At 35.3% G+C, this 26,314-nt stretch overlaps 2 protein-coding genes across 3 annotated transcripts in view; one reads left to right on the forward strand and one right to left on the reverse strand.

Moving 5' to 3' along the window:
• Fatp1 (Fatty acid transport protein 1) overlaps positions 1-12,522 on the reverse strand; it is a 65,141-nt gene extending 52,619 nt beyond the window's left edge. The window contains exon 1 of the mRNA XM_076414728.1: positions 12,467-12,522. The gene's annotated coding sequence lies outside the window, so the exon portion shown is untranslated. The remainder of the gene's footprint in view (positions 1-12,466) is intronic.
• Positions 712-25,469, forward strand: LOC143202855 (sodium/hydrogen exchanger 9B2). 2 transcript variants are annotated; one of them, XM_076414726.1, is made up of 10 exons: positions 722-877; positions 1,476-1,676; positions 3,214-3,307; positions 3,361-3,545; positions 3,610-3,805; positions 11,797-12,030; positions 17,719-17,959; positions 21,624-21,827; positions 24,616-24,813; positions 24,870-25,469. In XM_076414726.1, the coding sequence occupies exons 1-10, from the start codon at positions 829-831 to the stop codon at positions 25,407-25,409; spliced, it is 2,142 nt and encodes a 713-aa protein (XP_076270841.1). In that variant the 5' UTR covers positions 722-828; the 3' UTR covers positions 25,410-25,469. The 2 variants fall into 2 exon arrangements, with proteins under 2 accessions (XP_076270842.1, XP_076270841.1); XM_076414727.1 differs by lacking the exon at positions 1,476-1,676 and having other exon boundaries at positions 712-877.
• Positions 25,470-26,314: the final 845 nt, after the last annotated feature.

Here is a 26,314-nt window from a genome sequence, read left to right on the forward strand (position 1 = left end):
GGTTATGCAACTGGTGTTGATGTTGGGTCAGGCATTACTCTCGGGTAATAATCCGATGCAAAAATCCTTGGTTTCTTGTCATTCTAGCAGCAAGTCACAAATTAAAAGACGGCTCTCATTATCCCTCACTTTAGTTCCTAAGGGAGCCAATTTCCGTTTTTGTTTAATAATCTCAAGGCTTTTAGACGTTTACCCACCGTTGATAAGTCAATTTCCAATCATTTAGATAATTCTTGAGGCATCTGATACGAGTGTTCATCGCACAATTCGTTACTGAACTCTGCCGGATCTCTAATTCTCACTTTTAAAACAGGTAAACCATGTCTGCTGAACTAGAGCATGCATATACCTTCCACTAAATACTATGCATCTTTTTTCGTCTGCGTTATTCCTTGAATCTACACTTCAATGGATAACTGACGTATTGCGTATTTTCGTTGGTTTTTTTCGGTGAAATTCAAATTTTATGTTAAAAACCTTCTGATAATGGGACTTTTAAGGATATAAACACCGTGTAGATCACATTTGAGTTACTGTAATGTCTCTAAAGTATCCAAAAACGAGCTTTGCATACTCCCACTGGTAGCCACGCTTAAATCGTTATCGTCATAGAAAATCTACGACATGTCCGCTACACCATCCTCCGTTGGCATTTAAATTGCATTAATATAAATTTCCGTCTGCCATAATGGCGATATGAGTGGCTATTGTAATCGGCACAAATTCGACGGTGTGGGTCGAGCGTTGATCGAAGCGGCGGCCAGTCAGTGTTGGTGATCAGTGTGAAATGTCGGACTGCCCCTGATAGCTGACCAGAGGTGGAGACAGATGGAGCCACCGCCACAAATACAGATCACCCCTGCTCAGGGAGAACTAGGTAAGAACGTATTCTATTTATGCCCATAAAATATAATAAAGGGTATTTTACAAAAATTTTTTGGAATAAAATGTAAGTGCTTGAATATATTTTTTTTACGCACGCTTTCAAATATATTTTTTTATAGTTCTTTTATAGTTATAGAAAAATCTCATTTTATAATATAGTTTATAACGAGTTTATCTTATATTTTATAATGAATGTTTACATTTTACTATTTGTTTATAATATTATATTTTGCCAAATTACTAGTAAATTAATTATAAAATTTTGAAAGTTAATTATGTTTTGTAGAAATTTACTTAACAAACTATTATTATAATGTGGTTATTTGCGGAACTAGATTGTAATAAATAGACTGTGTTAAAATAATTATAATTAATAAATGTTCAGGAATTAAATTTCTTTTATACCTGCGTATTTTACCGATTTCAGAACAATTCTTTTACCGTAATATTGTTATTAGATAGATTTGTAATGAGGAAACAATATCAGTTGTGTTTAATAACTGAAACTGCATTTTATTAAAAGTGATTTTTACCAAGTTTTCAACAATGCGCAAGAATCCAAAGTTGTTCAATGTTTCTATAATTTTCAGACAAGATATCCCAAAACGAGGGTTATAATAGCGCAGAACAAGTAATCGATGATAAAGATATGGGAAACAATGATGCAGTCAAAGAAATGGTTGTTTCCACAAACGATGTTGACTCTGTGCAAGATCAACAAGATATCGATAAGGCTAATGTTCAAAAGTTACATAGTATCTTAAAAGAAAGAACCAGTTCTACTTTAGATGGTAAACATTACAACGCATATCTTGGAATAATTGAAATGGTCTTTGGGTTTTGGAGTTTCCACAAATAAATTTGAAAATTAATACGCACACTTCATGATGATGATCGATTAACGTTTATTGTTTGATAGAACTTAGAGATAAAATTAATTTATTGGACCATTTCAATTGTTAAATGTATTCTATGTGTCAACTAACAAATTGTTGATAATGAGAATGTCCGTTTAGAATAAACACATGGAAATTGTCGTAAAACAATAACCCCCGGGCAAATTTCATTATGCCATTAAATCTAATTTAACAAATGTACCGCTGTTGTCTAACCGTGTTAACTGCTAGATCCAGACATGGCCATATTTCCAGAAATTGGCGTTTATCTTTGAGAGAGATTTCATTATTCTTCTGTATTGGGTCGGGACATTATACGTAATTTGTTTTAAAATGGATAATTTTAAAACTACGGTTAATAATGGTAATAATATATTATGGTAAGACGACAAGCATTTTAGATGTTTATTTTATTAAATCGCACGTATTAATTTTAGAAAGATTAACAATTATTAATTAACTGTAGATTGATGATTAATCTTGACGTAAGTGTACACATTTATTCAACGTATAAAACATTTAAAATTGGATGTATTGATTTGTTTTATTGTTTTAAATTTACTTTCATAGGTATTTAAATTAGAATTTTCATTTTACAGATTCTGTTATTGATTTACTTATTTGATTTATTATTTAAAAATGGTCTATATTTATAAGAGTAAATTTTATTAGGTGCTTGCATGTATTCTGATCATTTTTTCAGTTTAACAGTTATTTATTGAGAAAAATTGACAAATTATAGTTATAATAGTTATAATAGGCCACAGAAAACTATTTTCTTTTGGATGACAAACAATAAAATGTCCATTTCCAAACATTTCAAGAAATGACATTTTCAGTCAATTTCACTGTAGTAGCAGGTTTCGATCCTTTTGGAACTTTTTCAATCACATTTAAATGGAAATACTTTATTCATCAACAGCATAGTTGTCAGAAAAACTTCAAAAGTATTTCAGCAATAATCTTCTACAAATCAAACAAAATCAATGAGTATTGAAAATGAAAATAAAAAACTATTCCATAATAAACATCTGTGTACACTGATTAGCTCAATAATATGATTTTATTTTCTGTAGCGAAATGCTAAAACCATCAAATTGATTAGTTAGGTTAGGTTGTTTAATAGTATGTTTACAATGTTACTTTGTAGTTTCGCCAATAGATGTCGCTAATTAAAATGCACACAAGCATCTAATAAATCTAATTTAATGATATTTTGACACTGATTTTATAGAGTACTCTATGACTGATTTATTTCTTCTTTATTTTCTAATGATGTGGACGTTTTTATTACTAAACTTTAATAATATTTTAATTATGTTTGCATTTGGGTAAATAATAATAACGTTTTTCGTTATATATATAGTGTGTTAACATTTGCTCTATTATCTATAGTTCTTTTATTAATTTGATGTTTTGTTGTTGTAATTAGGTAAAAAAGAAAATGGTAACGCTCCATCAAAGTCTTTTGACCAGGATTCTCAGATACGTGTCAGATATTCTGGTAATTTCGAAGACGAATCAAAGTAAGTACACATTTACTCTTTGTATCGATTTTTTTCAGTATCGAGTGTTGTAGATCGTGGTGGTATAAGTTTTGTGTGAAATGCAGAGGAGAAGACGAAACCGTACCGTCGTGGGAACCAAAATTCTGGTCCCAGTTTTGTCCCTATCCATTTTTCCCAACATATCGACAGTTTTCCCGAATAGTTTGTTTGATATTGATCGGTTTCCTTTCTTGGTGTGTTATATACTCTATCGTAGGTCAGTTTATCTTATTAGTTTTAAATATTAAAGAGCTTGAGTAATAGTTATAATTAATTTTTAGGTGACACAGCAGCCCCTCCTCATGGAAAACTATTCCAACTGATTTTAATAAGTATATGTGCGTATCTGGGAGGTTGGGTGGTGAGCTTAACTACACTCCCTGCTCTAATTGGTATGCTGTTTACCGGTTTGTTCCTGCAAAATGCGGGCGTAGTTAATTTGGACGAGTCTTTTTCGGAAGTTGCAAACAAAATTAGGTAAGTTTCTTAAATTACAATAACATATAGAGTGATGATATACAAAGGGTTATATACATAGGGCTTGGTGCTTAAAAATGTTATTTTTCAGTTTTTCTTGCGATTACACTTTCAAGTAGATTACATTTCAAATATATATATATATATATATATATATATATATATATATATATATATATATATATATATATATATATATATATATATATATATATATATATATATATAATATATATATATATATATATATATATATATATATATACATATATATATATATATATATATATATATATATATATACATATATATATATATATATATATATATATATATATATATATATATATATATATATATATACATATCTGTCACTCAATTTAACTTGCTTAAAGCATTCTTGCTTGAATAATAGGCTCTATCAGTCCAAGCAGGTACTTCAGCATTATAAAATTGCCTTCCTAATGATTTATTTTGTTCTTTGAACTCTTTTCTGGATGATATGTTTGAAATGACTTTGAATTGAACATCTTCATAAATAGGAAATTTATATACAGAAGTAGATGGATAAATCTGCGTCACGATACCAAAAGCATCTTTCGAAACTGATATGTTGTGATTTTATCCGCTGAAATTGTTTCATGTAGATAGACCCACCTAAATATTAGTTCTACTAGTTTTGCTCTACAAGTATTTTAAATACGATTCCTAAAATTCCGACAATATACATTAATCTTATAAGACTACGCCATTAAAAGGATTTTTCAAAATTGAATTTTTTTTCGGAGATATAAGTTTTCTTGTTATATTTTAAAGTCTGCTTTTTACCAACGAGGATTTATCTGGGCTCCGAACTATGGTCCTCGGCATTAAGCCTACCGACTGGCCAGTGGCCAACTTAGATACGATCCCAGAAGACATCCAATAACACAAGATTGTTATACTTATCGAATTTTCCTATGGAGAGCCTATGAAGACATTTACAATTTCAATCACAAACATGAAATGCATCCATGTCCCAGCCGGATTCGAACTCGCGACTATATAAGTGTTTTGGTGATTTGGCGTAAGTCTTTTCTATACATTCTTCTATCGTATCAATGTAAAAAAAAATCTCAAAATTGAGGCTGAGATTTAAAATTGTTTAAAAATATTAAATATCCAATTTTTGTTGTAATTTTACTGTGATACGATAAAAGACTGTATAGAGAAGGCTCACACCTATCATCAGATCCATACGTTGACATTAAGGCCATAAAACGAATTGAGGAAAAACCCAAACGAATATAACCCCTTAATAGTTGATTAATTTGAGGCATGAAAATTGTTTCTGTAACGTATTACAGAATTATTAATCGGTATTGTCTTTTTGACCTTTACTGTTTCATATACTATGATGAAATTAATTGCCATCTATGAGCTTCAGTTTTTCCACGTAACTATGACACGAAGGTAATAAAAAAAATGCTGCAGCAGTTTGAATTACAAATTAGGTACTTCAATGATTGTTTGGTGTTTTTACGATTGATATTGACGCATGGCTAGCCTTGTATATAATTACTACGAAAAAAGGATTCGTGCCAATGGAAAACTGTAAACAAAATATTAATTATTCTTAAATGGTCTTCGGTATGGAGAAGACAAGTGATTTTAAATGCAGATAATAGTTAAATGGAACTACAACTAATATTTTTATATTCATTTTATGAATTTCACATATTTTTTATTTAAAATAATCAGATATTTGTGTATAATGTTATCGTTGAGCTGATGTGACTGAAAATCGGAAGTCGTTCAGTGCAAAAGCCATTCGGTTTGCTTTTTAAGCCCTAACTATAGTGTTAAGCCTCAGTAGAAATATTGTAGACAATTGCTTGTATGGTGTAATTGTTGATAATAATTTTTTGTTTTTCTAGTTTAGTTAGAACATTTGTCAAATCACCTAGGCTAGGTAGCGGACCCCTCAAGCTCTCCTTATTTTCAATCATTGTTTCTTTATGCCTATTTTTCCTAATACGGGCTGCACCTTTACTTCGTCTGCCCATTGTGATATTAAATAAAATAACTGCGTAATTTATTGAGAAAATATCTAAGACTAAAAAGAGAAAAATAAAATATATTTAACCAAAAAACTTGATACGCCTTCAAAAAATAAATAAGGAACTCACTAAAAATTAAAAAATAATAAAATTAAATAAAATCTGTACATAATAATCGTTGTAATAACTAAATAAAAATAAACAAAAACCTTACTTAACCTATCTATACATGTACTTTATATTCTACTATATACACACAATTTAGCTTAATACCTACCTAAACCTATTTATCTATTTACAATATTATTTTAACTACTGCCAAGTAATAACTTTGAAGTCCACAGTGGCAAAGTTAGTTTTTTTTTATTCAACATAATTCCCTTCAAAGCTGATACACTGATTATAGCGAACCTCCAACTTTTCGAGACCATTTTTGTAGTACGATTTGTCCTCTGTTTCATAACAGGCATCAGTTTCGGCGATCACCTTTTCATTCGACGAAAATTTCTTCGCAGCCAGCATTCTTTTGAGATCTGAGAACAGGAAATTGTCGCTGGGGGCCAGATCTGGAGAATACGGTGGATGAGGAAGCAATTCGAAGCCCAATTCATGGATTTTTGCCATCGTTTTCACTGACTTGTGACACGGTGCATTGTCTTGGTGAAGCAGCACTTTCATTTCCTTCAAATGCGGCCGTTTTTCGGCGAATTCGTCCTTCAAACGGCCCAATAATGCTATGTAATAGTCGCTGTTGATGTTCCTTCATTTTTCAAGGTAGTCAATGAGAATTATTCCATGCGCATCCCAAAATACAGACGCCGTAACCTTGCCAACCGTTTTCCCACGCTTTTGAGTGGGTTTATCGTGTGCACTCCACTCGGATGACTGTCGATTGGACTTTGGAGTGATATGATGGAGCCATATTTCATCTATTATCACATATCGACTCGTCGTTGTTTTTGGTCAAAAGTGAGCTTGCGCGGCACCCACTTTGCACAGAGCTTTTTCATACCCAAATATTAATAAATAATATTATGTACACCTTCAGTTGACATCTTTAGAGTGTCCGTATATTTCATTCAATTTTAATTTACGGTCATTCAAAATCATTTTGTGGATTTTTTAAATGTTTTCGTCAGTAACAACCTTTTTTGGGCGTCCACTGCGTTCACCGTCTTCGGTGCTCATTTCACCACGTCTAAACTTAGCATACCAATCTTTGATGGTTGATTTTCCTGGGGTAGTGTCCGGAAACTCGGCATCAAGCCAAGTTTTTGCTTCAACTGTATTTTTTTCCCCAAAAAGCAATATTTTATCAACACGCAAACTTCATTTACACCTGTTTATCCATTTTTTTCACAACAAAAGTTGCTTCACTCACAGACTAATGATCCGACAGTTGTCAAATTTATACATGCAGCTTTTGAGGGTAAGGGCTAACTAAAAAAATATGGATTTAATTGTAGTGCCATCTATGTGCTAGGCCGGGGACTTTTCAATTGAACTGTTACAGCGAAAATCGAAAGGTTATATTAAGGATTTTGGGACGAAGGCATGATGAGGGATTAGCTTTGGACCCAAATTCGTGAAACAGATCACAAGCAGTATAAAAGACAAATGATAAAAAATAGTACAATAACGAATTTATTGCATATATTGAAAATTAGAAGCAATTTACTGGCAACAGGTTGCTAATTTGGATTCAGCCAACCAATAAGCCTTATTTAGCTTTTGGTTGCTCAGGTCTAAAATTCTATATACTTGTGTAATCTAGATAGAAGAATACTGTTGCTAGTTGAATTTACGCACCATAGATGGAGATACCAGTTCTAAAACTTCGAATTATCTATGTAAGTAGTCAAATATACAGCATATCATTTATGGCTGTAAATATATTCAAACGAACGTTTTATTTTTGGTCGGCGATAAACAGTTAAATCGAAATAGAAAAAATCGATCGTGGCGATTATAAAATGGAAACAATGGAATTTCTATACCGTAAAAAATCGCCAATCGAACCCGTCGTTTTGGTATTGCGAGACCGTCATTATACAGGATACAATTAAACAGTTCTGCATATCCTTTAATGGAAAACAAATTACGGTACAATAAACATTTGAATGCGGCTGATATAATGCCGCTGGTAGGTCTTTAGCGCCAATTGGGAAGGTGAACAGATCGTCAATTAAATTCATTAATCGGAATGTGTGGAACGCGTTCGAAATAAATTATCATCTAGCCAGCTACAATGACATTATGCGTCAATTACGGATAGAAAATGCAGAAGTATTGGTTTTTATTCGGTTTATGAACGTGTATTAGTTCTGTTTTTAGTCACAGATGGTTTTATTTGCAATTACAGGCACCAGATTAGTTTTTTAATGATCTGTATTGTATCATTCTTTAATTTTTGCTCTGGTTTTTTGTATATTTCGTAGTATTCACTTAACTTTCCATTCAGAGACGTAAGATGGATAAAATAATATGAACACCTGACATATATACAATATTTAATAATAAATACGCTGTTCCCTATCTGTTCTTCACCAGCTTCAATGGCATTTCCTGTCAATTAGGGAAAGAAAACGCAGAAGTATGGGGTTTTATTTGCTTTTTGAACGTGTATTAGTTCTGTTTTTAGTCACAGCTGGTTTTATTTGCAATTACAGGCACCAGATTAGTTTTCTAATGATCTGTATTGTATCATTCTTTAATTTTTGCTCTGGTTTTTTGTATATTTCATATTTTTCACTTGACTTTTCATTCAGAGACATGGGATCGACAAAATAATATGACATATATACAATAAATATTTATTAATAAGGTGTTCCCTATCGGTTCTTCACTCTCTATTTGAAAACTCCCTATAACGCATCAATAATGTTGAGATCTGTATATTCTGCTGACTAAGGAAGATGTTTCAAGTAAAGATTGGACCTTTTAGACTGTGTATATACACAGTCTAAAATATCTATCTATCTATCTCATATGAGTGCATTATCATCGCGGAATATAGTTTTGTAGCAACATACTAGTTACAGTAAGAACTTTATCACTAAGGCTTATGAAAATACGAAAAATGGGCCGATTGGTGAATAGCCTCAAAAGATACATCGTTCTTTCGAGATAGAATCCATAAATTGTCTCAAAAAATCGGAAAAAAATAGCGACTATCGATAGACAATATTTTGAATAAAATACTTTGTACCGATTTTTCACAATAAAAGTTCAAATTATCCTTTAACTAATGCGTTACTCAAGTGGAGTGCTGCTGTTGCTTTTGTCGCGTTAGTTTTTTGCTTTCTGATCACAACCCTTTTTAGTGTTCGCCAGTCTCTGTCATAAATCGTAATGTAACTGTAATATAACCTACAAATTCTTGGCATACGTGTCGCATCATTTACATGGAAGCAGCGTTACCTTGAATAAGATGTACTATATTGCATGGTGTTCATGTTGTTTTGTCCATTCCCTTTATGAGCGACTTATATATTAACTATTTTTAAAATACTAAAACGTACTGTATACTGCATTTTGATACTGAAAAATAACTGTATTGTACATTAAAATTGGCAACGCACCTTCACGGTTATATGTTAACTGTCCATATTTTCAGTTATTCATAAATGCGTTAATTTTACATTCTTATTAGAATATAATATATATATATATATATATATATATATATATATATATATATATATATATATATATATATATATTTATATTAATTTCTCGTAAAATAAAAAAAAATCATAATATTTATTTCTTATGGACAAGCTCTATGCTTTCCAGTTTGTATTTTTAGTTGAATATACATAGTTGAAATTTTAGCTGTAACACTATCATTTCATAAGAAGAATGGTTAACTTCAATAACAGAGGACGTATATTGGAATGATAACCGGTAAAAACAAGTGTTATGCTTGGACAAAAGCAAGTATAAATTGTGGTGATAATTTAAAATAAAGTGGATGAGAAATCCAACCAATAGAAGATTCAATGCTAATTTATATTAGAAACTAACTGAAAATCTGTATTATCAATTACAATGCCCTTTAAATAAAATAGAGCTAATAGATTTGCAAGTAAACATGGCTTATCTCATTTCTTGAAAAGCAAGATGATTTTCTTTTAATTGTTTACTATAACAATCTAGCAAATTAACACTAATGAACTATTTGCTTTTATCCTAATGCTAAGTAGATATTCTACTATAGACACTTTGGGCTTAACATGTATGTCAATGTTTTTAATGTACGCTGAGTTTTACTTATGGCTTCACTGAATTAGATCAAATGGCTTTACTATTTTTAATCTTCTGATTAGGCCACGTTTATCTAGGAGCTTGAGAGCTTCTTCTTGATGTGCTGATGGAGCCTCTGTTCTTGTTTTTGATATTAGTCCTTGAGAATGTTATCGATAGATTCTACTTTCAGGCAGATTATCGTTACGAATGTACCAGGGAACATTGATTCTTTTTTTTTTCAAGTCAATATGCATTGGTTTATTTTGATTCCTTTTGATGGGCCATTTTTGTGCCTAGTGTTATATTTCGGCAATAGCTATTTGTAACTTTTCGGTTAATTGAGTGTTGTTATCTCCAAGAGCTAGGATGACACTGCAACAGTTTCGTTGAAACTAATCAAGTTTCAAGTGTAGAGAAAATAACGGACTGGCCCCAATGCACTTCCCTGTGGCACACTTACTTGTATTTTCCGCACGGTAGAATATACATTTTTTTGTTTGATTCTGAAATATTGGTCAGTCGTATATAGCTCTAAGATGTTTGAATATTGACCACGGATTGAACTCTCATGCCAATTTATCGAAATCTAGAGCAATGTCTAAAAATATTGCAGAACAATCTTTATTTTCTTATGGTGATTTTTCTATGACATTTGTGATTTTGTGAATCTGTTCAATGTTTTTTTCTGAAACCAAATTGATGATTCGGAATAAGATGCTTTTCCTAAATGGTTGGTTTTATCCTCTTCAATAAACGTTTCAAAAACAATTTGAATATTATCGGCAGTAGTGATATTAGTTTAGGAATCATAATTAGTTCAGCTACCTTCCACAGTTCTTGCACATATTGTAGTCTGAATGAAGCCTTTATTAGGTGAATAATATTAATTAGTACTTTTCTTACAAGATAAATAGGCAAATTAATTTTTCAGCCCTTTCTCAGAATTTCCCCTTTCATAATTTTATAATTACAATATATTTTTTTGATAACATCTTTATTAGATATGGTTAGTACAATTTTGATTATAAATTAATTTATTACTACATTTCATTTGTACTTGGATTAATTCACAAGCAAGATGAGTGCGAGATAAATACATCAATATAGATTCCTCAAGTTCCTATGGTTTGGTTCGCTTCAATCTTCTGATATCCTTCACGTTGTCCAGTAGTTATATTGCTTCCACGTTAGTATGATTTAGTAATCTTCTTTCGTGTTTCAAGGTGAAATCTTGGATAACTTCGCAAATTCATTTAATTTCCAGGTCATCGTGCAGTTCTTCGTTGGTTACGTAGCGATAGGCATTGGTAATTAATCGGAGAATTTTGTTTTGACAGCGTTGGATGACTAGTTCATTCGAATTTTTAGTGCAACTCAATATTTGCACTACTTGGGTCCAAATTGGTTTTATGATTGTCCGATAAATCAATCTCTTTGATTTTAGACCAAATTGAGAGTATCTTCCGACTAACCAGTATAATTGTTTGATTTGGTCTAACGTGATGTTTCCAATTTAATCTACCGTCAAGATGGATTCCGAGGTATTTAGCTGATTCTGCTTGAGGAATTGGGTATCCTTTATAATTACAATAATGACAATTGAAAATATTCATAATTTGAGATATTGAATTGATATGATTTATAATTACTCATAAAATAAAGTAGATAAAAATTAGAATATTAAACATTATATTTTATCTTCAGACATGGAGCTTTGGTGATCATATTAATCAGAGCTGGCCTGGATTTGGATCCAAAGGCGCTGTGGAAATGGAAACTGGTAGTTGTAAGATTGAGCCTTATACCGTGGCTGATTGAAGGAGGCGCCTGTGCTATATCATCCAAGTATTTGTTCAATATGGGATGGGATTATTCCATACTGCTTGGAAGTATAATAGCTGCCGTCGCTCCTGCTGTTGTAGTTCCCTGCCTCTTCAGGTAAAATTTAAGGTTTTTATTTGCAAACGTTGTGCTTTATGATGAGATTGGACTAAAACTCATATAAAGTTATATATATGTGTCCTAAAATGAATACATCATTTTAATTCGTTTCTTTTATTTGTGCGATAGGATATTAGCAAATAGTTAGATAGTTACAAGTAATCTCCATGATGATCAATTCACTTTTGCATGCGTTTGAATCAATCTTCTTAACATTTTCTACTCTGATTGAGTCATCTCCAACTAAAACATGGTTTTTGAAAGCATCAATAGCTGTTACTCACGCAATTTATTCTTGATATGCGAGTTCGGTGCTTTTAGCCATGTGAGAGCTTGCATTGTCATGATGAAGCATGGATCTTCGTTTCCACTTCTCTTTTCGTATTTCACCAAGCATTTCTGCAAAAATTATGCAAGAACAAATTTTTTTCACAGCTAGATATTTATGCAATAATGTTAATGCTTTTTTTTTTTTTTTTTTTTTTTTTTGTTCTGGCCTAAAAACCAGGCGGTGGAATGCATGACGCATACCTGGTCGCGGAGACTTGCCCTGGAGTGACAAGTTGGACCGGGTTATGTGGGACTGCCTCTGGGCTTACCAATACACTAAACCGAAACCGCCTCACAGTTGACCCCTGTGGATCACTACTGCTACTGCATTAAATTTGGGGATATGGCACCCGCTGATCGGGCAGCCGTTATTGGGCACGAGAGCCCGGCGATTCTATTGATTCGCGAACCTGAGCTAACACACAACTGGGTACTGTTGTATGGGGGCAAAAGTTATGACTGTAGCGACGGATGAGGTCGTTTCAGCCTGGAAAAGGGGGAGAGCTTAGCGGTGACGCGGTGCTAAGCTCCCAGCATGTCGACCAGCTCGCGAACAAGCGCGTTTTCAGAAGAACTTGAGCTGAGTTGTTGTTTGTGGAATGATTGAGATATGAAGTGCTTGATTTCTGGAGTGTCAGTTTCCCTATGGATTTGATTATTTCTGACAAACCATGGAGCGTTTAATATTCTCCTGAGGAGCTTATTTTGGAAAACTTGAAGCCGTTTGACCTGGTTGGGTGTAACAAACTTGAAGTAGACATTAGATCCGTAGAGGAGTACGGACCGAATTAACATCTTGTAAAATAAGCATTTGATGGAGATGGGAAGCCTGCTAGAAGGGCAGATCAGAGGAGATAGCAGGTTTGCTATCCCCGAACCTTTTTGGATTGCTTTCTGGATTTGGGAATGCCAACCGAACCGCCGGTCGAAGTGAAGACCTAGGTACGTGACGTTATCCAGCCATGGAATTATTGCGGTGTCGATCTTAAGTTGCGAGACGCGCAGTGCGTAACGCTTCTTGTGGAAAATGATGGCCTGGGTTTTCAGGGGGTTGATTTGCAACCTCCAGAATTTGAACCACTTGACCGCATGATCGAGCTGCTTCTGTAAACGCTCATGAATTGTAACTTCGAACCTGGCGGCCGTGAAGAAAGCAGTGTCGTCAGCGTAAAAGGCGACGTCAATATGCTCTTTTCTCGGCATATCTGAGATAAAGAGATTAAATAAGGCTGGGGCCAGCGGGGAACCTTGAGGTACGCCAGCATCGATTTGTTTACGACTGGAAAGTGACGCCCTGATCTTGACCTGGAAAGATCTGTCCGAGAGATAGGACTTGATGAGAGCGGTTAGGTCTTCTGGGAGGCCTAACCGCACGCACTTTGCGAACAATCCGTCGTGCCAGACCTTGTCGAAGGCTTTGGTTAGGTCCAGAAGAACTGCTCCAAGCTTTTTACGTTGGTCAAGAGCATGATGGATGTGTGCAGCCAGACGGGAAGCTTGATGGACGGATGAGTGGTGAGCGCGAAAGCCGAATTGTTCATCTGGAATGATGTTGTTTTCCTTTGTGAAAGAGTTGAGAGCGTAGAGTATTGCCCTCTCGGCAAGCTTCGAAATGGCGCTGAGAAGGCTGATAGGCCTGTAATCAGATGGAGATGATTTTGCTCCTTTCTTGGGTATAACCGCTATATGTGCGTGTTTCCAAGACGCCGGGAAGTGTTGCAGTCTCATGATGGAGTTAATAATGTTTGCCAGTTCTGCGAGTTGCTTATGCGGGAGCTTTTTTAACTGGGTAATCGATATTCCATCGAAACCTGGAGATTTTTTGGTTTGAAGTTTGCCGATCATAGTCTGTAGAGACTTTGGAGATACAAAATGGTTGAGAAGAAAGGCGGGGGTTACTGGTCTTTTGACGGAGTTGGATTCGTTGATGACAGTGTCAATGTCTTTAGTTTTAGTGTTCTGTGCGGGTGGGAGGCATTTCATTTGAGCTTCGTAGGTCTCTGCAAGGAGCTCGACTTTTTCTTGGTCAGTGACTGCAAAATTTCCTGTAACCGCTGACTTCAGGGGAGGGATGACATTGTGCGTCTTCCCCACGAGGCATTTGGAGACACGCCAGAAGGAAGGGGGGCCATCCAGCCTTTGGTCCGCGAGAAATGAGTTCCATTTCATTGCTCGCCAAGTCGAGACGGCCGCCCTTACCCTCTTGCATGCTCTGTTCGCCTCCCTTTTGTCTGCAGCATCAAGGGTGAATCGGGCTAATCTGCATAAACCGTTTTTGATGCGAATTTCACGTTTAAGAGAAGCGGGAAGATTGTTTTTCCACGGCTGGGGTTGTGATGAAATTTTGACTGTGGAAGATTCGTGAGCAGACTGAATATCACGAGTTAGCTTGAGTACGGCTTCCTCGAGGTGTTCTGGTGTGTTAATTTTCGGAATTGGATCGGATTTCAGGAGAAGAGATTGGTAGTTTTTCCAGTCGGTTTTTTTCCTGAATCTTGTTAGTGGGACTTGAGTGGTGGCGCAGTTTCCGAGTTTGAGAAGGATCGGACGATGATCAGAGTCTAGTTCGTCAAGGACTCGAACTTCGGAATCGCGATTTACGTCTTGAAGAATAAAGAAATCTAGGATTCTTGCTGCGCCTTGAGAGACTGTACTAGGGTGATGGGTGGGTTCATCTGGCAAGGCAAGACCGTAGCCCAGATCTGCACTTAGAGCTACGATGGCGTTACCTGCGGGATTCGCTCTGGAACACCCCCAGGTGGGGTGGTGGGCGTTGAAGTCGCCACCTATTATTTTCGGAAATTTTCCTTCGACGAGTGATCGGTATTCGGCATAGTTGAATGCAGAAGATTTCCTGTACAGGGATGTAATCACGAAGGGACGTTCTTGGATATCGATTTTAATGGAGGTTGTTTCGAAGTTGTTTACTGATAACGATGGAAGGAGCTCGTGTTTGACTCCTTTTCTGACGAGAATGGCGGTTCCACCGCCTCGACCCGGAGTTCTATCGTTTCTGTAGACAAAAAAGTGTTCGAAAGAGAGACGATGCGAAGGTTTCAGGAAAGTTTCCTGGATGAGCACGATGTCGACGTCATAGAATGTTATGACGTCCTCCAATTCCGCTTGCTTTCCGCGTAAGCTATTTGCATTCCATGTCATCAGTATAAGAGATTTCGGAACAGCCATTTCGAAGAGTTAAAGGCTGCTGAAAGTTATAGAGACAGGTAAGTGTTGCCGCTTAGGCGGCGACATTTGGAAAAAGACGAGCAAGTTGGTGAGCCAGGGCGATCACTTGTAGGAAAGCCTGCGGGTCAGTAAACGCCTGCATTGTGGAGTTAAGGTCCGGTGTATTGGTTGGAGCAGGAGTTTGAGTTGGAGCAGGCTGGGTAGCGCTGGCTAATTTTTGGGCTAGCTTTCTGCCACCTTGGTTACTCCATGCAGAACCTTGTGGAGGTCTGGTTTCGGTCGGAATTTTTGGTTTTCTTGGAGCAGGACGGCAGGTGCAACCGCTGAAGTTTGCGGTATGAGTTTCACCGCAGTTGCTGCACTTTGGAGGTGCTTCTGGGATTTTGGTACAGGATCTAGTGTCGTGATGCCCGGCACATTTGACGCACCGTGGAGGGGCTCGGCAATATGAGCTGGAGTGCCCGAAAAGCTGGCAGTTGAAGCACTGCACTGGCTGGCCGTTTCCTCTCTGAATCTCGACCTTCACTGTGACGACGCAGAGTTTGGTCATATAGATGATCTGTCGCTCTTCGCGAGGGACAACTACCTAAACAATTGGTAGTTCTATCCAGGATTTTAATTTCCATCTTTACATAAATTTGGGATGGAAGCCTTGATCAAAGAGAAGTTCACGTACTTCGTCAATGCAGAGTGATTCTGGGATGTTTTTTATTATTACCCGGAATGCTCTCTCCTCCGGATGACAGAAGGAATGGTAAGGGTAATTCCTTTCCTCGAGCAGGGTAGTAAGTTTACGGTAATTGTCGCTTGTGGCGACGAATAAGAAAATGCCGTCCTTTTTATTTCGGGTTATAATGTCTATTGATTGTGCCTTAGTAATTCTAATGAGCTCCATGAACCTCTTCTTATCACGGAGCACTATAGGCGGAATTTTTTCCTTTGGGGGACTTTGAGAAACAGTCGCCGAAACGATTGGCACTGTTTTTGCTGTGGAGGTTAAGACTTGTTTAGTGACCTGGCTACTTACCTGCGTAGGCTGGTCTTGGGTTGGTCTTGTGGTAACTTGTTTCGGTACTGGCTGTGGGGCCGTCTTGGTGGTCGGCTTGTTTTGCACTGGTCTGGTGGCAAATTTTGTAATCGAAGGCTGTACGTTAGCCTTGGCTTTCGATTGGGTAGATTTAGTGGCTGGCTTGGCTACCGGATTGGGTTGTGATTTGGGAGCCTGTTTTCCCTTGTTGCCGGCCTTCGGCAGCTGGCTTTCCTGAGGTGGAGTGACGGGCCCTCTTTTCCTTTTTCCCACCAAGGTGAAACCGTCTTCTGAGTCTTCAGTTTGGTCTAAGTGTTGTGTCGGTTTAGCTGGTGTCTGGGACTGAATTTCTATGACAGCGGGAATCTTTACTTCCATGGCATCTCTTTGATGCTTCATGAATTGTGTTATCGTAGCTGTGAGAGTTTTTATTTCTTCCTTGAGCTCTTCGGAAGCCTTTTCGCTCTTTTCCAGCTTTTCCGTCTGTTTGTTCAGGGCGTCTGTTTGGGCTTTTGCGAACGTTTTAAGGTCAGCTATCTGCTTTCGCAGGTCTTCGTTCTGTTTTCTCAATTCCGTTATAAGCACTTCTCGGCTGTCTTCTGAAGATGGTCCATTTGAATTTGAAACACTGGGATTATGTTCAGGAGGCGACGTCGGCTCTGACGTACATGACGCCATTGCCTTGTCTGTAAAAACGCCTTTTCGGCGCTTACAGACGCTTTTTTTTTTACGTAGGCACTGGTGAAACGTGATAACGGGTCGACCGTCTTAGGGAAAGTTTCGGGTAATTCTCGGAAGCGCAGGTAGGTTCGGCGGACCGGACACGACCGTTCTCTTCGAGAGCTAGATATTCACGGAACTGATGTTAATGCTCGTCATACTAATGTACAAGGATGACTCAAGCTCGCAGTAGGTCACATGACGATCTTGCAATATTATTTCGCGCACATCATCAATGTCTTCTGCACGAGTATTGATCTCACTCCAAATTCAATAATTGTACTTTTTTGCAAAGTGCACTATATATTTGATGAGTAGGACATTGATTTTTGATACAAAATTCTAGAATGAGCCTTATTTATTTTTATTATTAAATATTGTACTATTTCTGATACAGTATATTGTCTTTTGTTTTGGTTTAGGTTACGTACCAAAGGTTATGGTGTAGCTAAAGGAATACCAACGCTGATTATAGCTGTGGCCAGTATCGATGACGCCACATCAATAGCCGTTTTTGGAATAATAAAAAGCATCATGTTCATACACAGTTCTCTAACGTCTTTGGTGCTGCAAGGACCTGTTTCCTTATTTGGTGGATTTGGATTCGGTATTTTGTTTGGACTTTTGCTGAAGTATGCACCAGAACGGCAGGATAAATTTGTGGTAAGCTTAAATAATAATAATTAAGATTGACTTGAATATGGATGGCAATTTTAATAAAAAACAACAAAACCTAGGCAACATATATTTTTAGTGACTCATTCTTTAGTAGTAAAATTGAGAGAGATTGTTTGAGAAATCTTGGTTCAGTCACCATATAGCCCGAGTTTTGCCCCGTCAGACTATCAAATGTTTCAGTCTCTGCAAAACTCCCTCAATGGTGTAAGGCTTTTTTGAAAAGAAGTTCTTCAGTGACAGAATTATTGTTCCACCAGAAAAGTGGTAAAAGCTTTCTGACCAAAACGGTTTGATATAACAGCCAATGCACGTCATCAAAATTTATGACGTCAGCACGTCGCAATCTGACTTGTTCTACAAAGTTTACTGGTTTATAACTCCTAATTATTATCACTAATGTTTTGCAGATTTTTGCAGACATTTGGCAACAGAGCTCATAGGTACTAACTCAAATCGAATTTTACGTTGATTGGGCTACATGTTCAGATCAGACAACATTCTATCTCTTTTTAATTGGGATAAAATGAGAAGGAAAAATTAGCTCAGAGATTAAAATTAATTTTACATTTCTACAAAGTGCATTTGGATGTATATTCGACGACATCTATGACGGGCATTGGTTGTTTTATTGGACGGGCTTATATATCATTAATTATTCTGTATTAATAAATTCGCTGTGAAAAATACGAAAGAAGCAGAAATAATTTTTTCCCCAACCTATCATTAAAGTGGTGCCAAATTTTTAGTTCTACGTTAATGAATATAATCTGATGTCGGTTGATAGTGTTTTTCATCTAAAATTATTATAGGAAGAATTTATTGATTTTAATTAATCTGTTTATTATTATCTATAATTTGAGTAATATGCTAAAAATGTATTGTTTAATATTACCTCATTTCATTAAGTGTGACTTAAAACTTAATGATATTAACATACAGGTGATGGCGGCGATAAAAGCCCTTTAATCTGTAAAAAGCAGTACCGGCGGATATTTTAATACTTACCAAATATTAATTATAGTGCGTTCTTAACATCAATAGTATAGCACGCGGTTTATATTTGAACAGAATTTAAGCTTATTTGAATAAAATATTGACAGAGCAATAAAGATTCTCAAGAATTTCTTTCCTTTCCGACCGTGCTTTGTTATATTTAATCCTTAGATAATTTATTGCATCTAGTTTTATGTGTTATTATCGGTTATTCAATAGTATACTATATATATATGCGTATTTATTAACTTATTTTATTTATATTTACGTTATTAGATTAAAAGTATTTTCTAGTTGATTATATAATCAATTAGAGTATGCTAATAATGAATTAAAAGGTTAATGTTTTAAAAATAAAGCCGTTTCATTGATGGAGAATAATTTTGAATTGATTGATTAATTCTGAACATATTTTTTCTGGAATTTTTGAATCAATTATGTCTCAATTATTATCTAGTATTTATTCTGACTATTGTGTAGATTTTTCCTAAATTATTGGTAACATTATCAATTAGTTTTGTCTCTACACAATGAAGTAAATTTAAGTAACTATAAACTGAACTATTACCTTCCAGATTGGAGCCTCGTTTTTTGATTAAATCGTTTCGACGTTTCGCAATCGTTACTGATTGTATCTTCAGGGATGTGTTGTTAATTAAACATGACTCTGATTTTTTATGGGGTGTAGAATAATTTTAAAAAATCAGATTTAGGGAGGGTATCTTAAATTCATTATGGTTTCTGTTAAAACAATCTTGTGGATTGGTTGTAACAGTATAAAGCAAGTTTTAAACGAAAACTGATTGGACCATATGTCCAATCTATCTTATGTCGTATCTTTATATTATTATCTTTAGAGAGTTCTTTTTAGGTTTTTGTCTTACAGACGTATTTCTCTTTGAGAGTACTTTGATCTCTTCAGTATCTGTTACGTCAAGTCTGTTGTTCCTGAAAAAAAAAAAAAAACTGGGGGACTGCTAGGAAACGTCTTCAGTTTTATCCTTTTCTGTTTTTCTTTTTGTTGCTTGTTGTTTCTTTGGTAAATTTTCTTATTTATATCCCTGAAGCTGTATACATTTTGAGGAGGTTACGAAATTTTGAAATTGATTAAGATGAAGGTTCTATAAATTAAGAAGTTAAAAACGAGTGCTTTTTGGAATGGATAATGGTGTGACGTAGCCAGAAAGTAGCCTGTCATATATTGGTTTTGTTTAAACCTGATATTCTGGCTGGTTACTATTATGGTATATTATGGATTATATTTATGGTATAATTTCGAAATTATTCTCGGTTTTCAGTTTGTCCATTCTATGATTCGGAATGACAAAAGTGTCGTCCACATATTTCAACCACGTTTTTAATGGAGTACTGGCTAGTGTCATGTTCTCATAATATTTCATGAAGGTTGATGTTTGTTCATAGAGTTTTACTTTAAATTGGAAATATGTGGAGGGAAGACAGTGTTTTAAATGATTTTTTCATCATATTTAAATTTTCAATGCTGTTGTGTTTAGTAAAGAGAGAGACTACATCGAAACTAGCAATAATATCTCCTGTATTCGTATAGAATTGTCACTATATTGATATAAAGACCCTTTAATTTGGTACAGATTGGCACTTGTTGATTATTAGAGAGGTTTAGTTAGTTATTTAGCCGAATTTATGGATTTTTGGAAGCGTGGGATTGTCATGAAGCTCTAGAAGTTAGAATTTTAATTTTTTTGTTCAAGACTAGATGATTTTTTTAAATTATTCAACAGACCATGAGAAAATAGGGTCTTCATGGGTTGATCACTCAGTCGTGATAGCCATTTGTGTAAATATGATAATCTAACAAGGAGATAAGATGCAATCTGTTGCGATTACGAGATGTTCGCTAGTGTTAATCAATAAATGGCACTCCAATCTTGACGACAATACTTCAAACGTGAGAGACCTCCCATAGCTCATAGTTGAAGTTTCAAGTCTAAACAGATTAGTCAGTGACCCATTTCATAAAAGTGCATCGATCATTTAACAAAATTATAAACAACAACAAAATAGCTTTACATTAACGCCTTTCGATTCTAAATACGTTCGTCGCACTAAACGTTAAAAGCAAATAACCGCTATAAGATCACTCAAGATTTAATTTTACGTGTTTCTTCGTTCCAATTTACACCTTGCTTTGATAGCGGTCAACAAGACGAAAGGCAATTGACGCAACCGATGTTTGGTTAGGATCAATGGTAGGAAACGTTTCAAAATACCACTAAAATATAAAAAGTTTCTAAAATAACTTTGAAATGGAATTTTTGCAATTAAATGCAATAAATCTTCATTATTGTAGCTATATTATTAGTCACTGTGAGTATTTAGAGAGTAGGGATGTCGATAGATCGATATATCAATATTTTTTTAACCGATACTTTTCGATATGTTTTCAAAAACATTATATAAATAGTAAAATATATAAAAATATATTATATAATAAACTCAAATTCAGTTTTGGCACTTTTTGAATTAAATTTTAAAGGTTTACGTAGTTTTCCGGTACGTAATTTTAACGGTTTATTAAACAAATTATTTGTATTGATTCCTGCCCATACTTTACAACCTAATGGAAGTTATTACGTAGTTCGCAACTATATATAAAACAAATTGTATTTGTTTACAGGTTCCATTCAGGATATTGATGTTGTTGGCAGCGGGAATGGCGGCGATTTATTTCAGCGAACACTTGGGCTATGCTGGTGCTGGACCTTTAGGAGCGGTGGTGGCGGCTTTCGTTTCCTTGATATTTTGGACGAAACAAGGATGGAGTATTGAGGATAATCCGGTGTCTACAGCTTTTCAAATTTTCTGGATGATCGTTGAACCGGTAAGTCAGAAACTTTGTTTTCCACTGTTCCAGGGACGCTCATATTTCAAATTTGGAAACCGCGAATTTCGTTGAGTAATAGCGCGTTTACCATTACTTTTGTTTACAACTCTTTGAAATTAAAATTTCCCCACTGGACAAGTTGATGTTATCATATTTAATATTAGGTGGTTGTATGTATAACGATCATTTTAAAAGTTTAAAAAGGCATTTATTGAGAAAAACTGGAATAATATTCATTATAATATTTTCTATATACATAGCGATACCGTATCGAAAGAACGGTATTGCTGTGGCAACGATTCAGTGGCAGTCAAGTCATGCTGTGTCGATATGAACGATATGGCAATCAGAAGGCGCTATGTCTGGTGGGTACTGTGTCTGAGTTAGGTACAATTTCTCATTCGATCTGCAGCAGTGTATAGTTCACAACTCTTGCAATGTCTTTTTTGCAAGCATCTTTTTTTGCAACAATTCGTCTAATTTGTTCAATTGTCGCCTCTAGACATCTGCACTAATAGTTTTGTTCGAGTTTGCAGCTTGTAATACACTACATCTTGTTGATATTGCTATAGTGTGGATGTGGATAGATCTTGTGGACACATCTATGATTTTTTGCCCTTAGTATTGTTGCACACAATATACTACAGACAACTCTTCTCAGTTTGCTGACAGATAATGATACCTCGATGTTTAAAGCATTCTAAATGCTATTTTCAGCCAATTTGTGATTCCCGAAGTTGGCTGAAAAAAAAGCCAGGGCTCAAGTTTTTCAGATTAGTTCAAGCTAGAATTTTCAATCAATAATTTTTTTTATTATTTAATTAATACATTGTTACTAGTCGTTTCCGTCTAACTTACAATTTGTCTTTATACTAACTTAAATCTAGGTATATAACTAGGAGGACCCATCAGCCCTAGCTCAGTCTCTGGTGAAATAATGCTTATACATCTCACTGTTGAATTTTTTAATATATGCATCTCACTACACAACACTACACAAGATCAGATGGTTTGATTCTTTTAAGTCTGTGTCCTGTTCTGGTGGTATCCAAAAGTTGCAATATGTCAATATTCGTCTGATAATGGAGTGCCTCATGCCCCCTTGCAATTGTCTTGATTTCTTGACTGGCTGTGGGTATTTGAAGGTCTCGATGTAGGTAGTCAGTCCTATAGTATTTGGATGCACCCACAATACCTCTCAGGACTTTGTTCTGAAAATTTTGTATTTTATTAATGTTACTCTTTGCAGAACATCCCCATAATTGTACTCCGTATGTCCATATAGGTTTCAATATTTGCTTATATAATAGCAATTTATTATGTACTGATAATTGTGATTTTCTTCCAATTAGCCAGTTCCAGTTCTATTCTTTTCTTCTTTATATGTTCCCTCCAACGAAGTTTTGCATCGAAAATCATTCCGAAATATTTAGCGGTGTTGCTATATGGAATGATAGTGTTAGTTAATGTTATTGGTGCTTGTACGGTCTGTTTATAGGTGAACTGCACATGTACAGATTTACTTTCATTAATTGTTATCTTCTAAGCTTGTGTCCAATTATTTATATTGTCACTTGCCTGTTGTAATTTTTGTGGGGCTTCTTGACTATTGTCTCCGACAGTTATAATCGCAGTATCATCAGCAAATGTAGCCATCGTGATATTTCCCATTCGTGGTATATCACAAGTATACAGTAGATAAAGCATTGGTCCCAGTACACTTCCTTGTGGTACACCTGCTTTAGCTTCTTTTATTGTAGAGTAAGCTTCTTCTTGCTTAACTATAAACATTCTGGTTGTAATGTATGATTTTTATAGTTCGGTGTGTTGTTTTGGTAGCATATTCTGTAGTTTATGAACAAGGCCTTCATGTCAAACCTTATCGAAGGCTTGTGCTACATCTAAGAATATAGCTGAGCATACCTTTTGACTTTCGTAGGCTTTTTCAATAACATCTGTTATTCTGTGGAGTTGATCAATTGTTGAGTGTTTGTTAATAAACCCAAACTGGTGTGTTGGTATTATGTTTTTTCTCTCTATGAATAGTTTTATTCTTTTCAACAGAAGTTTTTCAAAAACCTTAGATATTACTGGCAGCAGTGATCTAGGTCTATAGGATTTTATTTCGTTTGGTGACTTCCCAGGTTCTGGGATCATTATAATTTCCGCCATATTCCAAATGTCTGGGACATATTTTAATCTAAATGCTGTATTGATCAAGTAGGTGAGTTTTATAATTCCCTTTCTTGGTAATTTTTGAAGTAATTCTGCTGTTATTAAATCGTAGCCTGGTGATTTCCTGGGGTTAATGTCAGTTTTAATAACTTTGGTTAACTCTTTCGGCATGACTAATTCAATCATCCAATTTTCAGCTTCTATGTCCGGAAAATTATGTTCAATATTTGCTTCGTTTGGTTTGAAAGTTTTTTCTAGATATTCATCAAATGCTTCTGCTTTTTGGCGATTGAATCAATAAATAAGCAAATTGGATATGACGGAGCAGTATCACCATAAGTTTCTAAAAGCGTTTAATGTACTTCGGCAACCGATTTCCCCAACTCAGACAACAAAAATTACGAATGTACATTGAATAACTGAATAATACTAAATGAAAAACTGTTATTTTATGTAGATAAATATCCAAAGTCATCTAATTTAAGAGTGAGGTTAGGTTGATTAGCAATTAAAACTTCGCATTTTCACCAATAGATATCGCTGATCAAAATATATTTAACCACCTACTAATTTAAAACGAATTATGAGGAATATTTTATGTGAACTTTAGGTACTATTTGGAATTACCGGTGCACAAGTCCGATTCGAGGATCTACATGGTACCGTGGTGGGCATTGGTATCGGAATCTTGATAATTGGTATTATCATAAGAATTCTGGCGACCATGGTGACAGGTATCGGCTGCAATCTAAACATGAAGGAGAAAATATTCTGCGCCATAGCTTGGATGCCCAAGGCAACCGTTCAGGTATACTTAGCTTGAAATTATATTATCACTCAACTTTAACTGATACTATTTTTAAGGCTGCTCTGGCTCCGATCGTACTTTCACAAGTCACCGACCCAAACTCCAAAGAACACTCTTACGCCAAAAAGATCCTGACCGTCTGCATCTTATCCATAATGATCACGACCACCATAGGAGCGACACTGGTGACTCTACTGGGCAGCAAACTGTTACGAAAAACTAAATTCGCCGTTGAACCGGAACAGTGGAGGAGGTCCCACCGACCTTCCGTAAGAGATATTAGTATCGTGGACGACGACGAGGACGAAGAAGAAGATTCTACGTCCAACAGCGAACAGGAACTGGAAAGCAAGATGGAGGATGGACACGACGACAGAAACGACTTAAAAATGGAGCCGACTGGTGATCATGAAAAATCCGAGGAGATTAAGAAGTCAATGGAGAACAATGAAGCGAAATATTATGTCAAGGATGAAGTGAAGAATATCGAAGCGAGCGAAAAGCCTAAAATCAAGGACGAGAACTTACTGACGGTGACTCGCAACGATGGCGATTTGGATGAGGCGAGTAATGTTAAGGCTAGTGAGAAAGATTAATGGCGGTTGTATTGTTGTTGTTGAGTTTATATTTTGTATAATAAAATTATTTTTAAGTGAGTGTTTATTTCATTTGAAACTGACCTAAAATACTTTCCTTTTTTATTCCTTTTTGATCTAGTTCTTGGCCAATATTTAAGCAATAACTGGTGATAGTGATCATTTAATGTCTCTATTTCTAGTAGATGGTATTGGTAAAGTTTTTTAGTGCATCCTCAGATTGACACATTGTCTTATCTTACTAAACCAGTATTTTTGTCGAATAAAGGCCTTTTATATAAACTAATAAAGCTTTTATTTATAATTCCTAACATGATCACGTCATTCAATAAAATATAGTCTGTCCAAAAGCCAATGCATGTCTACAAAATTTATCACGTCACCACGTTCCAATGTTCCAGCATCCAATTGTAATTTTGACTTACAATCCTATCTTTTTAATAGAAACTGCAATTGGCAGTATACGGCAGTGAACTCACGACATCAAGATGTATAATGTATTGCCTATTGCAGTTTGTACATTCGTTTTAATACCAGACAATATTTTTTTATCATTTTATTATAGTTGAATGAACATGTAACGGAATTAGCCTGCGAAAGTCGTCCGGTTGTCAAATGTCTGCAAAATATATATGTATAACGTCTTCCTTCCTTCCATCACTGAATATGCAGTTAAATCGATTTGTTATGGTATGTGGCAAAAAATTACTACAATAGACATGCAGATCGAAAAGATATACAAGCAAGAACCATTTGGATATGTGGAAAGGATTATCTACAATAACACCTTTTGGATGAAGATGAACTTGAGGCATACGGAACAAGGAATTGTTAAATGGTAGAATTGTGAACTAGTGCTAGATAGGAAACAGCTTAGATACTGGCTTCACTATTCAACTGGAGTC

The sequence above is a fragment of the Rhynchophorus ferrugineus genome, unplaced genomic scaffold (genome assembly GCF_030347505.1).
Source record: "Rhynchophorus ferrugineus isolate W39M unplaced genomic scaffold, kcgeb_rfMv2 rfM9, whole genome shotgun sequence".
Lineage (NCBI taxonomy): Eukaryota > Metazoa > Arthropoda > Insecta > Coleoptera > Curculionidae > Rhynchophorus > Rhynchophorus ferrugineus.

Excerpts from the sequence above, each read along its gene's own strand:
- LOC143202855 (XM_076414726.1), top strand. The coding sequence starts at position 829 with ATGGAGCCACCGCCACAAATACAGATCACCCCTGCTCAGGGAGAACTA. Across the intron at positions 3,308-3,360 it reads AATTTCGAAGACGAATCAAA|ATCGTGGTGGTATAAGTTTT; the intron begins GTAAGTACACAT and ends CGAGTGTTGTAG. Across the intron at positions 24,814-24,869 it reads TGCCCAAGGCAACCGTTCAG|GCTGCTCTGGCTCCGATCGT; the intron begins GTATACTTAGCT and ends ACTATTTTTAAG.